Source organism: Marmota flaviventris, chromosome 6, assembly GCF_047511675.1.
Source record: "Marmota flaviventris isolate mMarFla1 chromosome 6, mMarFla1.hap1, whole genome shotgun sequence".
Lineage (NCBI taxonomy): Eukaryota > Metazoa > Chordata > Mammalia > Rodentia > Sciuridae > Marmota > Marmota flaviventris.
Window position 1 is genome coordinate 47,710,736 of NC_092503.1, and position 17,943 is coordinate 47,728,678.

General features: G+C 37.1%; 1 protein-coding gene across 1 annotated transcript; it reads right to left on the reverse strand.

Annotated features, from left to right (window-relative positions):
* Positions 1-12,052: 12,052 nt before the first annotated feature.
* Positions 12,053-14,748, reverse strand: Calhm6 (calcium homeostasis modulator family member 6). The gene is made up of 2 exons (XM_027928242.3): positions 14,045-14,748; positions 12,053-13,295 (listed from the first exon to the last, which is right to left on the reverse strand). The coding sequence occupies exons 1-2, from the start codon at positions 14,567-14,569 to the stop codon at positions 12,876-12,878; spliced, it is 945 nt and encodes a 314-aa protein (XP_027784043.2). The 5' UTR covers positions 14,570-14,748; the 3' UTR covers positions 12,053-12,875.
* Positions 14,749-17,943: the final 3,195 nt, after the last annotated feature.

Genomic DNA, 17,943 nt, shown 5'->3' on the forward strand with positions numbered 1-17,943 from the left:
TGTTATGATAACTTGTAGAATCTATTAAGTAAAAAAAGGAAGGTGGAAAAAACTGCTCGTAATAAACTAACATTTATCTAAGACAGGGGAGTTCTCAAATAAATAAATGCAATATGCACATATTGTTCCATTTAATAACATACATTTAAAGTGGAAGACTAAACCAAAAACATTTCTTAAAAGGTTACCATCTTTGGGGTAGAGACAGAATGAAAGTAATAAGGATAAAAGGTAGACTTCTCAAAATATACCTTGATTGGTTGGTTTGACATTGCAACTGTGTAATCACTTAATGAAATAATTAAACATGTTAAATTGAAAGCAATTACTAACAATTAAAAGCAACATTAAATAAATGGAGCTAACTGCATAGTGAGTTAGTGGCATAACATATAAAGAAGAAGTAATGGAAATCATTTTAAACACAGTTAATTTTATTGATTGTATGATTTTAGGGGGATATACTTTAAGGACAAGAAAGAACAGCAAAAATTTAAAAATACAAAACTGCCCTCCATAATAAAATTACTTATGGTGGTATTGGCATAATTATCAGCCTTTGAATTTACACGGTAGTATAAAGAAAAGTAGCAATTATGTTAGTGTTATTAAGACAAGGAATTTTTGGCATGAGAAAAAAGTAATTAAAAAGATAAGTCTAATAAAGTTAAGTTATATAAAAAGTATAGTGTATAAGTTGAATTGGAAACTGTCAATATGGAGTCTTTATGTATTTTTGTTTTAGAAGATCACATGGGAACCAAGGTGAATTAGCACATTGTTGGTGGGATTACAAATTAGTACAACCACTCTGGAAATCAGTGTGGAGATTCCTAGGAAAAAATAGGAATGAAACCGTGATATGACCCAGCTATCCCAAAAGAACTAAAATCAACCTACTACAGTGTTACAGTCACTTCAATGTTTATAGCAACATAATTCACAATAACCAAATTATGGAATCAATCCTGATGTCTCTCAATAGATGAATGAATCAAGAAAATGTGGCGAATACACACCCACCCACCCCCACACACATATTTATACAATGGAGTTTTATTTAGTCATGAAGAATGAGGAATGAAATAATGGCATCTGCTGGTAAATGGATGGAAATGGAGAAGATTATGCTAAATGAAATAAACCAGACTCAGGAAATCAAGAGTTGAATGTTTTCTCTATTATGTGGAAGCTAGAGCAAAATAAGGGAAAGAAGGCCGGGGGTTGGGGGGGGGTGGGCTCGGATATCATAAAAATTGGGGGAAGATCAGTGAAGTAGAAGACAGAACAAGATAGGGGGAGAAAGGAAGGAAAAGAGGAAGAAATATGGAATTAATTTAACATAATCATGTTACTACATATAAATATGTACCAAAGTGAATTTCATCTTTATGTGTATGTAGAAAGTACCAATCAAAGGTAAATAAATAAAGGAGTGAAATGAAGTTTAGTAGAGGTGGTAGGATAGGGAGGAGGGAGGAGGGAGGAGGGAAAGAAAAGGGGTGGGGCAATGGAGATTGAAATAAAATTTCTTGTATATATCATTTTGTCAAAATGAACCCAAATGCTATGTATAATTATAATGATCTTATTTTTAAAAAAAAATTAAAAATATCCCACAGAGACACTCAAAGCACATATTATAAAAGAAAAATTGATGAATTGAATCACATTAAAGTTTAAAATTCCTTGTACAACTGTGTAATATGTGACAATGAATCCTTCTAATATGTTTAATTATATGCACCAATAATTTTTTTAAACTTCTATGTATCAAAGTGCATAACCAATAGAGTCAATATGGAGTCTATGTATTTTTGTTTTATTCACAGAATGGGAGTAAATATTTGCAAATCATATATATAGTAAAGGGTCAATATGCACAATGTATATAAGAAACTGAAGCAACACTCAGCATTTAAAAATATACATGAATAAAATGAAATGAACTCAAATAGACACTTTTCCAAAGAAGATATACAAATGGCCAATAAGCACAGGAAAAGATTCTTATTTGTATAAACAAAAGTCAACCAAGTGAGATACTGCCTCACACCCATTAGGATGGCCACTGTCCCAAAACAAAATACATAGTGTAAGTCAGGATGTGAAGAAGTTGAACTCTTGTGAACTGTTGGTGGGAATGTAAAATGTTGCAGTTACTATGTCAAACATTATAGTGACTCCTCAAACATTTTTAAATAGAATTACCATATGATCCAGCAATTTCACTTCTGATTAAATGCTCCTCAGAATTGAAAGCAGAGTCTCAAAGACATATGTGTACACCTGTGCTCATAGCAGAATTGATTGTAATAGCAAAAATGTGGAAGCAACTTAACGGATAGATTAAAAAGTCTCACAAATATTGAAGTATCATTCAATCTTAAAAAAGAAGGAAATTCTAACATATGCTATAACGTAAATGAATTCTGAGGATATTAATGCTACATAAAATAATGCAGTCACAAAAAGGCAAATATTATATGATTCCACTTACATACAGTATTGAGAAGTAGTCTCATAGAGACAGAAAGCAGACTGGTAGGGTGGGTACCAGGGGTTAAGAGGAAGTAGGAAATGAGGAGTTACTGTTTAATGAGTACAGTTTCAGTTTTGCAAGTTGAAAAGAGCTCTTGAGATGGATGTTGATGATGATTGCATAACAATGCAAATGAACTTAATATTACAGAAATGTACACTTAAAATGGTTAATATGGCAAAGTTCATGTTACAGGTGTTTGATGAAAATTACAATTTTAAATGAATCAGCCAGAAGTGGTAGTACTCTCTGGGTAATCCTGGCAGCTCCAGAAGCTTAGGCAGGAGGATTACAAATTCAAAGCCAGCCCCTGGCAAAGACGAGGCACTAAGCAACTCATAGCAGAATTGATTGTAATAGCAAAAGTGTGGAAGCAACACATTTTTGCTATTACAAAATAGTGAGATCCTAAAATGCAAAATAGGTCGGAGGATATGGCTTGGTGGTTGAACCTAAGTTCAATGACCAGTACCAAAATAATAATAATAATAATAGCAACAACAACAACAAAAATAATGATAAAATATGTATAGTAAAGAAATGATTAAACACAGAAAAATTCTTAAGGGGCATTCCAAGTTTGCAATAAATGTAATTTCAATTATTTGAATCGAATTCAAACAGATAATGCCTCTAGGAAGCAAGTACGAAGTAAATGCTGACAGAATATTTTATGATGTTAAGAAACCATTTTTAGATGTGATGATGTTGATGATGGTATTGTGAGTTTTTTCTAAGTGATTTCTCTTTTGAGATATATTTTATATTTACAGATAAAATGATGACATGAGAATAGGCCTCAAAATAATCTGATAACAAAGGAAATAGTGGGAATGTAGATAAGATTGGTAAGAGTTGGTAATTATTGAAGCTGATGTGTGTGTGTACACAGGGCTGCATTTTATTATTTTTTTCTACTTTGTTCTTGAAACTTCCCTTAATAAATATTTCTTTGAAATGATAATGATTAAATATTTAACACTTGTTAAATTTATGTTTACATGATACATTATACTATTCTATTTTTCTCTATGTTTACATAACAATCATACAATAATTTTTTAAAAATCCTTCACCACGATGGTCCATCCATATCCATTTTTTTAATCACTCCTCCATTGTCTACAGGGAAGTATAAATCCTTTCTGATGACAAATGTAGCCTCTTATGACATTGCATCCAAGGACAGGACAATACTGAACTAGTTTGTTTCCTGAATATACAATGCTATTCTTGCCTCTGTGCCTTCTCATATACTGTTCCCTCTTCCTTCAATTCTCTTCCCCTTTTTTACATCTGATAAACAATTCATCTTCCAGATACATTTGTAGTGATTATGTTCTCCAAAACCTATGCCCTATCTGATGTAGCTCCCAGGCAAATTAGTACTCTATTTCTCTGACATGTACAACATTAATCTTTGCCTAAATTCCAATGCATGATAATTATTGGTGACAGGTCTTTCTTGTCCCTTTAAACCGTGTTCATGTAATGAATACTTAGTAAATATTTATTAAATCAAAATAGCTCCTGCTTTAAATATTTTTTTTGAGTGACATTGCAACTAGAAGCAAAGGTACAGTGAAAGAGATCTATTTAATAACAAGGATATTTTTTCATGCTTTGAATCAATAGAGAAAACAAACCAGAGTTGATTAAAGTGGTTATTAGGAATTTTGTTTTATATCAGAATACAAAATGATTCTTGTCAAACAGCACACTATTATGACTGTGGTCCTAAGATTAGGAAACACAGAAAGGAAAGAATTTAAGCACAGATTATTAATATCATGTAGACAGTAGATTACCAACCACATTCATGTAGATAGTAGATGCACTGACCATATTCAGAGTGCCTCTTGAAGAGAATTGGGCATTACAAAGGATATGTGAAACACTGATTAGAAACACTATCAACATTTCCAGATTCTGTCCATACTTTTCAGTGATGATTTTAGTGACAATGTTGCTTCTCCTTTTTTTCAGTTTACTTTTTAAAAAATTGATTTATACAAATACTTTTAAAACAGTAAGATAAGAATGTAAATCATCTGCCTACCACTTGTCCCCTGCCCGAACTCCACTATTTCTACCTCTTCTGGTATTTGTTGCATTTCTAGATACAATGTGCTCATATGGCCCTTTTTTTTTTTTCACTGTTCAGTGCATAACTTTTAAACTTCTTTTTACCTTCTGCATAAGGAAGAGGAAGCTTTCTCCCACACAGCCTGTACCCCAGTCACATACATAGGCATTCCTGACATGCATTCCTCTACTAGAGTAGGTTTTGAGCAACCACATCATCACTTTTACTTCTCTCTCCTCATTTTAAGTTAGTGTCTGGCACACACTCAAGGGAGGCATTAATCTTTATCTCTTGAAGGAAAGAATTTCAAAGACTTTGGGAATGAGTTTTAAAACCATCAGACACTATATGAAAGAGGTCTCAGTGGTTTTCCAGTAAAACCATAGGGACTCATAATCTTGTTAACATTTTAAATTTTTTCTTCTCTAACTCTTGTCATCTGGGGCTAACTTATTATGGAGGGGCTGGTTTTGCCATCATTTCTGTAGAATGTTTTCATTTCACCATTATCTTAGGGTTTTCTTTCTCCTCTATCTTGCATGGAGTCCCTTGGTTCCTTGATCCTATTACTTTTATTTCTTGGCCTACTCATTTTTTCTGGAAGAGTGCATGAACCAGAAACCTCCAGATAAAGAGTGAAGAGGAGATAAAGGTTGTGCAGATATGATTATCCAGCTTCTAGTTATTTTTCAGGAGTTCGGTACCACTTGATTCTTTTTCCTTGGTCTGTTCTTCTACGTGGTAAGCTGTAGGATTTTCTCTGTGGTCTCAGTGTTCTGAAATTGCACCATGATACAGTATGGGTCTGTATGCTTCCACTTTGCTGATCACCTACTGGAACTCCAGTCTAGAAATCATACCTTCCTTAACATGTGGAATTAATTCTTTAAAAGTTTCTTATCCAATTCTCTCCATTTCTCTGCTTCTTCTGGAATCTTATTGATAGGATATTAAAACTCCTCGACTAGTTCTCTAATTGCCTTTATTATTTTTGCTTTTTCAACTGTTTCTTTTTTTTAATAATTACTTTTTAGTTGTAGTTGGACACAATACCTTTATTTCACTTATTTATTATTATGTGGTGCTGAGGATCGAACCCAGGGTCTACGCACATGCGAGGTGAGCGCTCTACCACGGAGCCACAACCCCAGCCCTCAACTCTGTTTCTTAACACTACCTCCTACAAGTTTTCCCCAAGTTTATCTTCCAAGCCTTCTATTGTATTTTTAACTTCTGCTAGTGTCTTGTTAATTTACAAGGATTTTTTATCCTCCAAATATTTTTAATAGCATTCTATTCTTATTTCTTATATATAATGTCTACTCTTATGTCTCAAAAGTCATAAAAAAGTAGGTTTAAAAAAATATCTTTTTAAAAAGTGTAGCGCTTCTGTTTCCCGTAACTCTTTTTTTTTTTTCTATTTTCTTTGGCCTCTGTCTTTCATATTTTTCTCAAACTTCTGTAGCTCCTGGGCTATCCACTTACACTGAATAAAATATGAATTTTGGTTTATAGATTAAGGAAAAGTTGGAGAATGTTAAGTGTGAATCTCAAATTGTGCCAGTTTATTGAAGTCTCTTCTGGGCAGTCATATTTACTAGAAATGGCTCTCTGGACTACTTCCTGGAGAACAGAGGACCAAGGCGAGCGTTCTAGAAGCCAGATTCGGGAAGAAGGCTAGGAGGTAAAAATTCAGTATATGTTTTTAACTTAGCTTCCATTTTTTTTTAATGTAGGGCCCTTCATTTAGAAATCTTTTTTTTTAAATTTATATCTAGAGATTAAAATTCCCATCTTGTGCTAGGGTGTGGAGGTGCAGTTCTCACCTGAGTTGAATGGGAACAAAGAACTGAGAGGCAATTCCTAAACAAGTTCTCCATCCACCCTTTTAACTATATCACTAGCCTCATTTCCATAGGTTACTGTTGCTGCTGATTCCTGAGCTAGGCCTTTTGCAGATTCCATGGTACAAATCTTGTTGCTTCTTACCTTTTCCCCCTTCTTGTTTGGGTTTCAGATTTCTCAGGTCTATTAGCCTAATGATCATTCACCTTCTGCTCACCAGCATCCCAAAACTATGCTGCTCTTTCCTCCTCTCCTTTTCTCTGGTTGCCTTATGCCACTGAAAAAGAACCTTTTATTTTTATTGTGGCTAAATGTACTTTCACACCAACAGTTTTAACCAGAAGTTATATCTTTTTATTGACTTTTGCTGCCAATAATAGTGTTTACCAAGCATTATTTATAATAAGAGTAAATTGTTAGACCTCAAATTGGAGTGGCAATATAGAGGATCCAGAATAAAGTCTGAAATTTTAAGAAAATAAAACTATTATTTTAAAGAATATGCTTCATCATAATCTGCAAGGAGAATTAGGCAGCTTCTAGCTGGGATAAATGTGCTTATGATCCTGGAAACGTTGTGGAATTCTGTTGGTATGAACAGTGGCAAACAGATTTAAAAGTTTTCTTTAAAAAATGAACTCATTAAAGTTAGTCCTTTTGGGCTGGGGATGTGGCTCAAGCGGTAGCGCGCTCACCTGGCATGCGTGCGGCCCAGGTTCGATCCTCAGCACCACATACAAACAAAGATGTTGTGTCCGCCGAAAACTAAAAAATAAATATTAAAAAAAAAATTCTCTCTCTCTCTCTCTCTCTAAAAAAAAAAAAACACAAGTGTTTATTTAAAAAAATAAAAAATAAAGTTAGTCCTTTTGATTGCATATGAATTGAGTAGAAGCAGTTGTCTCATCAAGAAATCTTGAGCAGAGCTGGACGCTCAGAAAAGGGTTAGGATTGTTTTTATTTTTAAGAGGAAAAACATCTGGTTTTGATTTTTATGCCCTTCCCTCTAAGTGCTTTTAAATATCTTTAAAGATGCCTAGACATATGATAATCTCGTCTCCATGAAATAACGAGGGTTTAATGACTCCCTTAAGTATTCAGGTACCTGCTTTGCCATCGGAATAGGTTGTCCCATATTTGTACCATGTCTCAGATTCAAGTTTATTCAAATTGTTATTTTGGTATCAAACTGTGTGACTTAAGAATATGGTACAATGAATCAAACAGTTGGTGGCCATCTGCCTCTGATTATCTAATATACAGATTCATCAGAGTGACAGAAATGAACAATTGAGAATACCAAATATTGTAGAGGTTAAAAAAACTGTGGAAAAAATAGTGGAAACTCTCATAGTAATATAAATTAATAAGGGGCTGGGCATGTGGCTCAAGTGGTAGCGCGCTCGCCTGGCATGCGTGCGGCCCGGGTTCGATTCTCAGCACCACATACAAACAAAGATGTTGTGCCCGCCGATAACTAAAAAATAAATATTAAAATTCATTCTCTCTCTCTCTCTCTTAAAAAAATAAAATAAAATAAATTAATAAACCATTAAGGCAAACATTGGACATAACCTGACAAACTGAAATATGTACATACCCTTATGCTCTCATCTATTCCTTGAAACAAACCCTGAAAAAAAAACCACATGTACATAGAATACAGATCCATGAATGTTCACTTTGGCATTGCTCATAAGAGCCAGAAATGGAATAGCTTAATGTCTATCAGTAATTCAATGGATGAAGGAATTGTGATATATTCACATAATGAAATAGTATGAGGCAAATCAAAAAAAGTTGTTCTAGACATAATATGGATGAACATCACAAAATAATTCTTAGAGGATGATTCCATTCTCATAAAGTTCAAATATATGCAAAACTAAACATTAGTAGTCTGCCTAATAAGCAATAAATTCATCCTCATGTTAGTTTGGTAACATACAGGTTCTAAAACTGTAAATAAAAGTAAAGAAATTATTGTCTCCCACTTCTGGGTGAAAAGAGCCAGAATTATACAGACATGTGGGGCAGGGATTTGGGGGGTACTGAATAGGTATTATTTCTTTCCCTTTGGTAGTGATTGCATTGTATATGTTTTTAAATTTTTACATAATTTTCATATACCATTCTAGTTTTGATATCTCACCATTTTTTAAATTGCCATAATTTGCCTGATCTTAGAGACTTTTTTTCTTTTACTGTGAAACTTCTTAGTGTTCTAACAGTGTGTGGCAAAGAATTTTGACAGCATGTATACTTTTTTGATTCAGATCTTTCATTGAATAAAAATATAATATTACCAATTTCATAGTCTTCACACTGCAATTCAAAAGAGATATTCTATAGGTAGGTGATGAAAAGGAAGAGATAAAATTAGGTCAAATAGAGGCTTAGTTTTCAGGGCAGGTAAGGGTTTGGCACACAATGGGCAATAAAAGCAGAATGTGGGAGTTTGTAGTGACAAAATAGGCAGTGGTTGCTGCTACCAGGGCTGACTCAGGGAGTATTTCTCCACCTTTAATCTTAGGGAGAGTTATTTATCATAGGCCACCTGGGAGATAAAATGTGGGTATTGTCAAAGTTAGGGGTTCCAAGACGTTTTCCAGTCAGAGACATTTGGGTATGTGGTTAATTCTGTTTGAGGATGTCTCCCTTGGGAATTTCATCTTAAATCAGTTCAGAGAGCATTGGATGGAGCAAAGAGACCATGCTTAACCTTATTCCCTATAGACTGTATATCATGCCAGTACCCAGCACAATGTGAAATCATCTCTTATATGTTTATTTTTCAGCAAATATTAACAGCAGATGCTGTGTCTGAATCTCTCCCAAGAATAAGGCTTCAGGTCAGCATACAGCTGGGAATGATTCTGAAGAATTCTTTGGTAGGCCAGCAAATAAATATACACCAAGTAGAGAAAGACTTCTTGAGCCCATGGTGTGGCCTATTTGAGGCCAGGCCCAGAGGATTGGTGTGGCAAGCCAACCAGCAGTGACCAGATTCCCACCATGAAATAATCCTACTGTATCTTTGTCCCTCTATCTTTATTGAAAGCAGTCTTAGCTATCAACAGTTGCCAAGTTTCACAAAATGAAACGCAAAGTATTAGGGTTTGCTGAGAATATCTGTATCTCTTCTGCTTACAATGGCACTTGTGCGAAGAAGGGAGAAATCTGATCTAGTAATAAAAACAATAACGTAGCCATATTACACCACAAGATTTAGACAGGATCAGCTCCCTAGTTTTGGTTTTGCATTTGTTGACCACATGATCTGGAACTAGTAATGCAACCTCTCTTAACTTTTGATTCCTCGCACCTAAATGTGGGTGATCTGTTTATGGGTATCCCATTAAACTCATGAAAACAAAATGAGGTCATAGATGCAAAACTGCTTTGTTGACTGCAAGCCCTTATGGTAAGGACTATTTTTAATCTTTTCCAATTATGCAGTTGATATTTATTATTCGTTAACCAAAAAACAACAAGAAAAGAACAATCCAAAGATCAAAAGTGCCTGAGGTTCAAAAAAAAGTCTCCATACAAATCTTAAGACTCCAGGAGTGACCACATTTGACAATTTGGGGCTTATCTTTATACATTTTATGATTCGTGTGTGTTGACAAAAAAAAAGGATTATAGCCTACTAATCTGTAGAATACTATACAGAAATTTTTAATAACATAAATTGTTATATACTGACATAGAATAATATTTTATGTGAAAAGTTACAGAACAACATTTTTAGTGCAGTCTTTTTTTTTCTTTTCTTTTTTTTGCAGACAGAATAATAACTACCACAGGGAAGTGAATATTGCAATTTGCAAATGAGGTACTTTTACTTTCTATCTTACACAATTTCCACTATTATAATTTTTATATGAATATATTTTTATCTCACATATATTTTCACAATAATTTTTAAAACCTGCAAGAAAAGAGAAGCGTACACCAACAAAATAAACACAATATGATACTACTGAAGATGTAAGTATACAGGCTACACCTGGAAAAAAAAAGTTATGAAAGGAAAGAATACACACACACACACACAAAAAAAAAAATTGGAACTAGTCACAGAGGCATATACCTATAATCCCAAGTGCTTGGGAGGTTGAGGCAGGAGGATCACAAGTTCAAAGTCATCCTCAGCAATTTAGTGAAACACTCAGCAACTGTGCAAGACCCTGTCTCAAAGAAATACAAGGACTGGGGATGTCGCTCAAAAGTAAAATGGCTCTGGATTTAATCCCCAATAAGAGAAAAAATAAATAAATAAAAGGAAAAAATGGAAAATAAAATAAAAGAAGCAAAATGAAATAGGCATAATGTGACTTTTCAAAATACTTTTTTTTTAGGAAGTGGAAAAAAACTGATCATGCAGCATCACTGCCAACTTTCTTTTTAAACATGACTCCCAACCACAGGATATTCAGCCCTTCTGACTAGTTCCTTTTAAGGGCCCTGTGCAAAAAAAATGGCAAAATAGAACCCAGTACAGGGGTCTGCCAAGAGAGGAAGAGCTAAATATAACCAGTTTAAAGTTTTCATATTCCATTTCCTAAAATGCAGAAATCAGTCATAAATTTGAGGAATGGGCAGGAATGACAAGCTAATGGAAGACAAGCTTCCCTGAAAAGTGATGGCATTATCAAGTAAGAGAGTTTACAATAAAAATCACAGATGTCATAGCTCTCACTAAATTCTTACATCCTTTCCATCAACAAATCCTGTCATGACCATGTACAAAATCCATTATTTACCATTTTGATTACTGCCCATCCAATTCACGTTTGCTCCTGCCTATTTCCACTGCAGTGACCTCCTGTTAGTCTCTCCACCTCCACCCTAGCTCTTCCTCTTTTCCCTGCCATACCTTTCTCCTCAAAAAAAAAAAAAAATCTCCTTAACATGTAGAGAAAATGAAAACCCAAACCTTAATATGATTCCAAGGCTCTGTCCTATTTGTTCCTTCCTTATTTTTCCATTCGCCTTTAAGCTTTCAACTAAGATCTGTCACACCTCAGCGTCTTTGCACATCCTTTTTCTTCTGCCTGAACTGCTTTGCTCCCTACTCTATAGATTTCAGTTTCTCACGACTTTCTCCAACCTCTTCCTTCCCTACTCTAAATCAAATCACAATTTGCATTTTTTTCCAGTAATTATTTGTATGGCATGGATTTTATTTGCCTTTCCTTCTCTGCTGAAGCTGCTGTATGACTGGGTAGGGGGTTCATAATACTACCCTCTCTACTGTTGCACATATTTTAAACTTATCATAATAGCTTGAAAATGTTTCCTCGGATCTTACAAACTAAAAGCAATAGTTATTGCCTGCAGCTATCCTAAATTACTTTTCCAACTTTATGTTTTTTGAAAATTTTCCTTTTCATGGTTAATTTTTACATAGTAACCATATTAGAGCCATAAAATGCTGTTATATTTGAAAGACCACAGTAGGGTTGACTAGAAGTCCAGCATGCTGGACTTACATTACAGTATGCTGCAACCTGCACAGCTGAACTCTAGAAACCTGTGAGGGGCAACAGGGGATTAAGAAAGACACACAAACATTTACAAAGAGAAAGCTGGGACCAGGTGGGACACCGACCTCTGATGGAGGAACAGTGACCCAGACCTAGCGCAGCACGTTTATTATATAAGTTTTATCATCAAAAGGTTTTCTGTAGGAAAGTTTCTGCAAAGCAGGCAGGCTTGAAGTTCACAGGGCTTAAAAGCAATTGTAATTATCTTGTTATGCTCAGAATTCTCTATCCCTGTCAGCTGGTGTCTGAGCTCAAAGTCAAGACTGATATAATTCCATGCCTTTGCACAGAACTTCCTCAGGCAAGGCATCATATAGCAACTGAGCAATCTTGTCCTGCACCTTTGCACAGAAAGTTCCCAGAGCAAAGCACAGCCACAGCTCTGAGACAGTCAAAAACCATGACCCAGGTCACTGTTCTCCACAATGGTACAAGCAGGTTAGAATGTCACAATTTTTAGGTTCCTAATAAGCTGCTATTGGCAAGGAAGTGAATTTTCAACTAACATCAGATAACTTAACAGAAAGGTCTGAAGCTGAACTGTTTCATTTTTCTCACTACTGAAAGCAATAACTATTGCTTTTAAAAGACCAAAGTGTTTTATTTGAAAAGAACCCTAGAATAGGGATATAAGACTTCTAATGTAGTCTCTGTTCATCATTTTGGGTGAATCATTTTTTCTCAGTTGTTTGTTTAGTAATTAATATAATAAAGAGATTAATATTTCAATTCAGATCTAAAATCCTACAATTTAAAAGGGGAGAAAACAGCCATAAATAATATCAATGGTTTTTTATGAAGCAAATAATTCAATATTTCAAAAGAACTTTTTATCTATTCATTTATAAGGTCACAACCCAGGAGAGCTATTTATACCAGAAGAATCTACAAAGCCAAGAACAGGAAGCATTACATCTCCTTCAGAAGATTTGATACTGTCACTCTCCTTTCTGTTAACATATTTGTGCAACATGCTGTAGTACTGGTCCTTTGGATTGAAAGTATACAGTGTTGAAATTTGCTGCCAGTCTTTAATACTTGGGGTGTTGTATTCTTTTGGATGTGAGCACTCAAAGAAACATTTAATATTTTCTTTTGCCAATTCAGTGGCATGCTCCTTGGCTTGACTTTTAAAGATCTCCTGCTCATTCTCCAAATAAATTTTCCAAAATTTCAGCTGCAGAAAACTAACTGGAGACAGGCATCGGCAGACAGATGTAAATATCACAACGACGATAATAACAGCTGCTATGATGATCCAGCCCAGCACCTTAAAAAAACACAATAAATAGCAATTTTTAGTCACTCTTCAGAAACAAAAACAAACTTACAAATCCTCAGATAAAATTTAAATTACTCACCAGCTAGCATGGTGAACAAGCCAACAGTATTTTAAGTCTTAACTCCTTAAGATTAAGGAATGGCAGAAACTTCCCCAACTCCTCAGTACAATTGCTTACTAGGAAAGTCAGGCACAGGCCAAGTCATGTCAGGGACCCAGAAGGAGCCCATAGGTCTGTCACTCCCCCTAGAACTCAAAATGTGGATTTCCTACAAATGAACACTCTACAGAACCTCTGAGCTTTATAAGCCCAGAGGCAGCGTGGCTGGTGGCTTTAGATCAGGCAGACCCATTTTATTGTACAGACCCATTTAATTGTGATAATTCTGCTGCTTTCTCCTGCCCGGACAACTTAACATAGATTCTCAGTTTTCGCTCTACAGAGGAGATAATAATACTCCTGCAAAGTTGTGAGAATAATTAGGTGGTAAAGGACCCAGCGCAGCCGGGGCATGCCTACTGTCACCCTCCACCTTTCACCACAGCGCCAAGTACTATATGAGTGCTTTTTCTCCTTTTCGTTGGTTTTATTGAATACTTGCCTATGGGTACGTTAGAAACAGGCGCTATTCCAGCTTCTCTTTGGGTGACACCTGTCTGGAGAAAAGTCACTGAATTCTCCTTCACGAGGTCGCCCTCCTGCTCCTCCCAACCCGCGTCCAGCGCCAGCGCCTGACCTGCGACTGAGCCTTGAGTTCCTTCAGGAGGTCTTGGAGGTCGGACTTCTGGTCCTTGCTGCAGGGAACCAGCGGTAGCTGGTCGGTGCAGCCTGTGCGGTTTCTGCACAGGTACTGCTCCAAGACTTTGCTCCCGCTGGCTGCGCATTCATAGAATGAGCCCCCAAGCAGCGCCACGGCCACCCAGGTGAGGGGTGCGAGCGCTGCAGCCACGCTGATCTGCGCGAACACCTGCACGCCCCGCAGCCCAGAGCTGCACCTCACACGGGCGCCGGGCGCGCAGCAGCGGGTCAGTAGGCGCCACGTGCGAGAGCTCAACATATAGCCCAGGAGGAAGAGCACAAGCGCTGGCACCAACAGGAAGACCAAGCCGTAGGGCAGGTTCCAGGTGGCGCTGCAGGGGCACTGGAACACCACAGTGGAGAAGATGCGCTCCCCGCTTGCCGTCAACAGTGTCACCAGGCCATAACCCAGAGCGCTACTGTACTTGAGGTGCAGGTCCAGCACTGTCTTAAACTTTTCCATGGCTTCTCCTAACCTAGGGAGCCGTGGACAGGCCCAGAAGTTTCTGTCACTTCGCTGCCCTGTTTGTCAGATGAATTGGGTGAACTGGGTCTGGGGCTTTCCAAATTCTGCTGAGAAGCAGCTTTCAAAAAGGGAAGAGGGCTTCTCAGGTCTTTTGAGGTTTCACTTTCTCACTTCAACAAAACCAGCTCTGGCTGACAAAGCTATATACTACCCCTGTTAACTTTGATCTCCCCAGTACCCAACCCTTTCTAAAGGCAGAAGCACCTGTTAGCTTTCTCCTCCAACTCAGGAACTCTGTCAGAAGAACAGCCCTGTTCAATTGGTCATTATCTTTGTTTCCTTCAGTCAGACAGCAAACAAGGGCACTTTCATTGCCCTTTCTGATCAAAGCAGTCACTGAGCAAAAAAGGGGGAGAAAAACCCCAGAATTTCCTCTATATTGTAGTCATCCTAGTTTCTAAGCCAACTTTCAATTCCAAAAGTACTGATCATTTTCAGGAAACGTTTGAAGACAAGTTTTTTTCTTTCATAAACTAAATCACACCACAGCCCAGAACAAAGTCAAGTTCTAGTACTTCCATGGTATTCTGTCCCCTTCCTGAATAGAACCACTAGCTTCCTTCATATGAACTCTTCTCTCCTAATCTCCCACATGGCATTAGACTGAATATATTGAATTCATTTACTCATCAATGCAATAAGTATGAATTTTTTTTCAGATATGCCATAACACTGTCAGTTTCTGGGGGAGTGTCAAATTGTTACTCTGTGACCACCAAGTTGATCAGCACAGAGAGGATAAATGGTTGTTCAAAGATCATTAGTTGAACAACAACAACAACAAAAAATCAAACTCCAGCTACATCTAATACGTTGTTTCCTCTGCCTTCAGTTTTCTCAAGACAGCATTGCTCTGACACAAACTGTAACCACTTCCATGACACTGAGCCTTACTTTGGTTTCAAAGTGAGGTGAGTTACACTTGAAAGAACATGGGCCTGAAGTTAGGTGCATTGGGACTGTGTGTCACTTTATTTGTTCAACAAGTTAGCTTCTCTAAGACTCAGCATCCTTGTGGTGAGCCACCCATGGGCTGTGTGTGTGAGCTGTGAGCATTTAGAGCGCACAAAGAGACTGGACTGATAATGCTGCTCTGTCTGGGCTGTGCACATAATGTGTCCCCTTCGTTTGTTCTGCCTTTGATCATCACATAGCACATGAGATGGACGTGATCTTCCAAGATGTCAGACAATGTGCTGACAGCAAGAAGCTAGACTCAACCCCCTGAAACCTGACCCCTTGCCTCATTTGAATGGCTTCTTCCCAGTAAAACCTGGGTTCAAGGCATGTTCTTTCTCTTTCTTGCCTCCCTTGCCTCCCTTGTGGGAGCTGTGGCTGAGGAGAGGTCACTAAACCCAAAGAAAAGTTACTTTATGTGTACTTGTCTTTATTTATTCTGCCAAAATTCACTTGGAGTGACCCTAACCTGTTGTCGTGTGTTGTGACACATCCTCATCTGTCATAGAAGGATAATAGTGTCCATTTAAGATTGTTGAGATGAGTAATTGAGTAGCATATCTAAAGTGCTATAACATAAAGGGTTTGTCATTAATTGAATGCTCAATGTGAGGGATTAATGCTTAAACTGCACCTTTGGGAGTAGAAAAAAACTACACAATAACAAAAATACAAATGAATGCTCAGTTTCAGATGGAGGATTACTTGATGACTCTCTACTGCTTTAGAGAATTGGTGTGTCTCTAAGTTGTGTACCTAATTACAAGGAGGGTATTCAGATCCAAAGTTCATTTGGACAGTTTTCTATGAACTAGTTGCTATTGGCATCCATCTATTAAGTTTGCTTAATTCTATTAGGAAAAAATAAGTATCCTATAGAACGAAGTGATTTGCTGTAGAAGGGGCAAGAAACATAGGATTCTTTTCTTACTTCCACTTGTCATCTTATTACTTCCTCTCACCACCCTGACCAGTGCCCAGCATAGTACCTACATCAGAACTTCCATAGTGATGTGATAAATACCTATTTTTTCTGTGTATTTAGACGCTGACTCCAGATCCTGGTAGTTGGGGCCCTATTCTCTGAGATTAGACCAGGCATCGTGTAAACTTGCAGCAAGTTTGCATGTTTGAGGAGAATCACTTTTGCTACGACTTATCTCTGTGATCCTCCATCTTCAAAAACCCTTCCTTCCTTCCCTTGTGCCTTGGGTAACTCTCCTCTTACTGGTAGACACTTCTTCACCCATCTCACTCCTCTAAGATGTTCTCTCTCTCCTCCACACTTCCCATACTCCAATAGAAACAAATCCACAATTTTTGTGCAGAGAACTGTAGTTTATTCTCCTGCAAGGCTCAAGTCATTCAGCACCATCCCTCCCTCTACTTCACCCCTACCACCTGTCTTCATTTCTTCATTTATTAAGATTTGAATTAAGGTGACACACTTCTGCTATTTTTTAGTCAAGGCTTCGGTTTCATGTATGTTTAGCTACAAAAACTTCTATCTTTTAGTTCCATCCCTCAACTAAATTAATTCATTTGTTAGCCAAATGAATTAGTTAGTTCCTCTTTATCAACAGGTGTCCTGTTCTCCTTGAGCGTGTAGCACTAAGGCAGAGAGAGTTCTAAAGTATTCAGGGAATGAAAAGGATATGAAATGTTAGCGTGTCATAAGGAAAAGCTCTGTGAGGAGATGACATCTAATATTTATGACAAAGAGCTTGGTCTGAAAGGTCAGCATGGTGTGAGCATAGAGGGTAGAGAGGCAAGAGGACATGTCATGAAGACAGAGCTGCAAGCAGAAGGTCAGGTTTAGGGGCTTCACAGACCAGAATATATCATTTTTAATTCTGCTATAGAAATTCTTCACAGAATGAATTGCATCCTGACACACTGTCCTGTCATCTTATGTATCTAAACAACACCTCCTGGGTTTGCTATTTCTGTGTCTCCAGAATAACATCTGTCTCAGATGCTGGTCACCATTTTATACTCATTACAGGTTTCTTCAACTGTTGAGAGTCCAGGTTCTGCAAGTCAGGCCTGAATTTTCTCTCAGCACTGACATTGACTCTAGGACCCTGCTACCCACCTCTGACATCTCCAGATCAGTGGGTAATTCCAGTTATGGGTCTATTAAAAATTTCCCAGTCCTTCATGTCTAATTTGTGTGCTAAGAGGATGCTGCTGAGAATCTCAACACTCAGTGAAAACAGACTAACATACTAGTGGTGTTGAGAGGATTCAAGAATTCGTCTTTGAGAGTAGACTACATAATGTTTAAAATAATAATGTTTAAAAGAACTTTTTAAAAAATCTGATTCTGATGCCACTTTTCTTTAGCTTTTGAG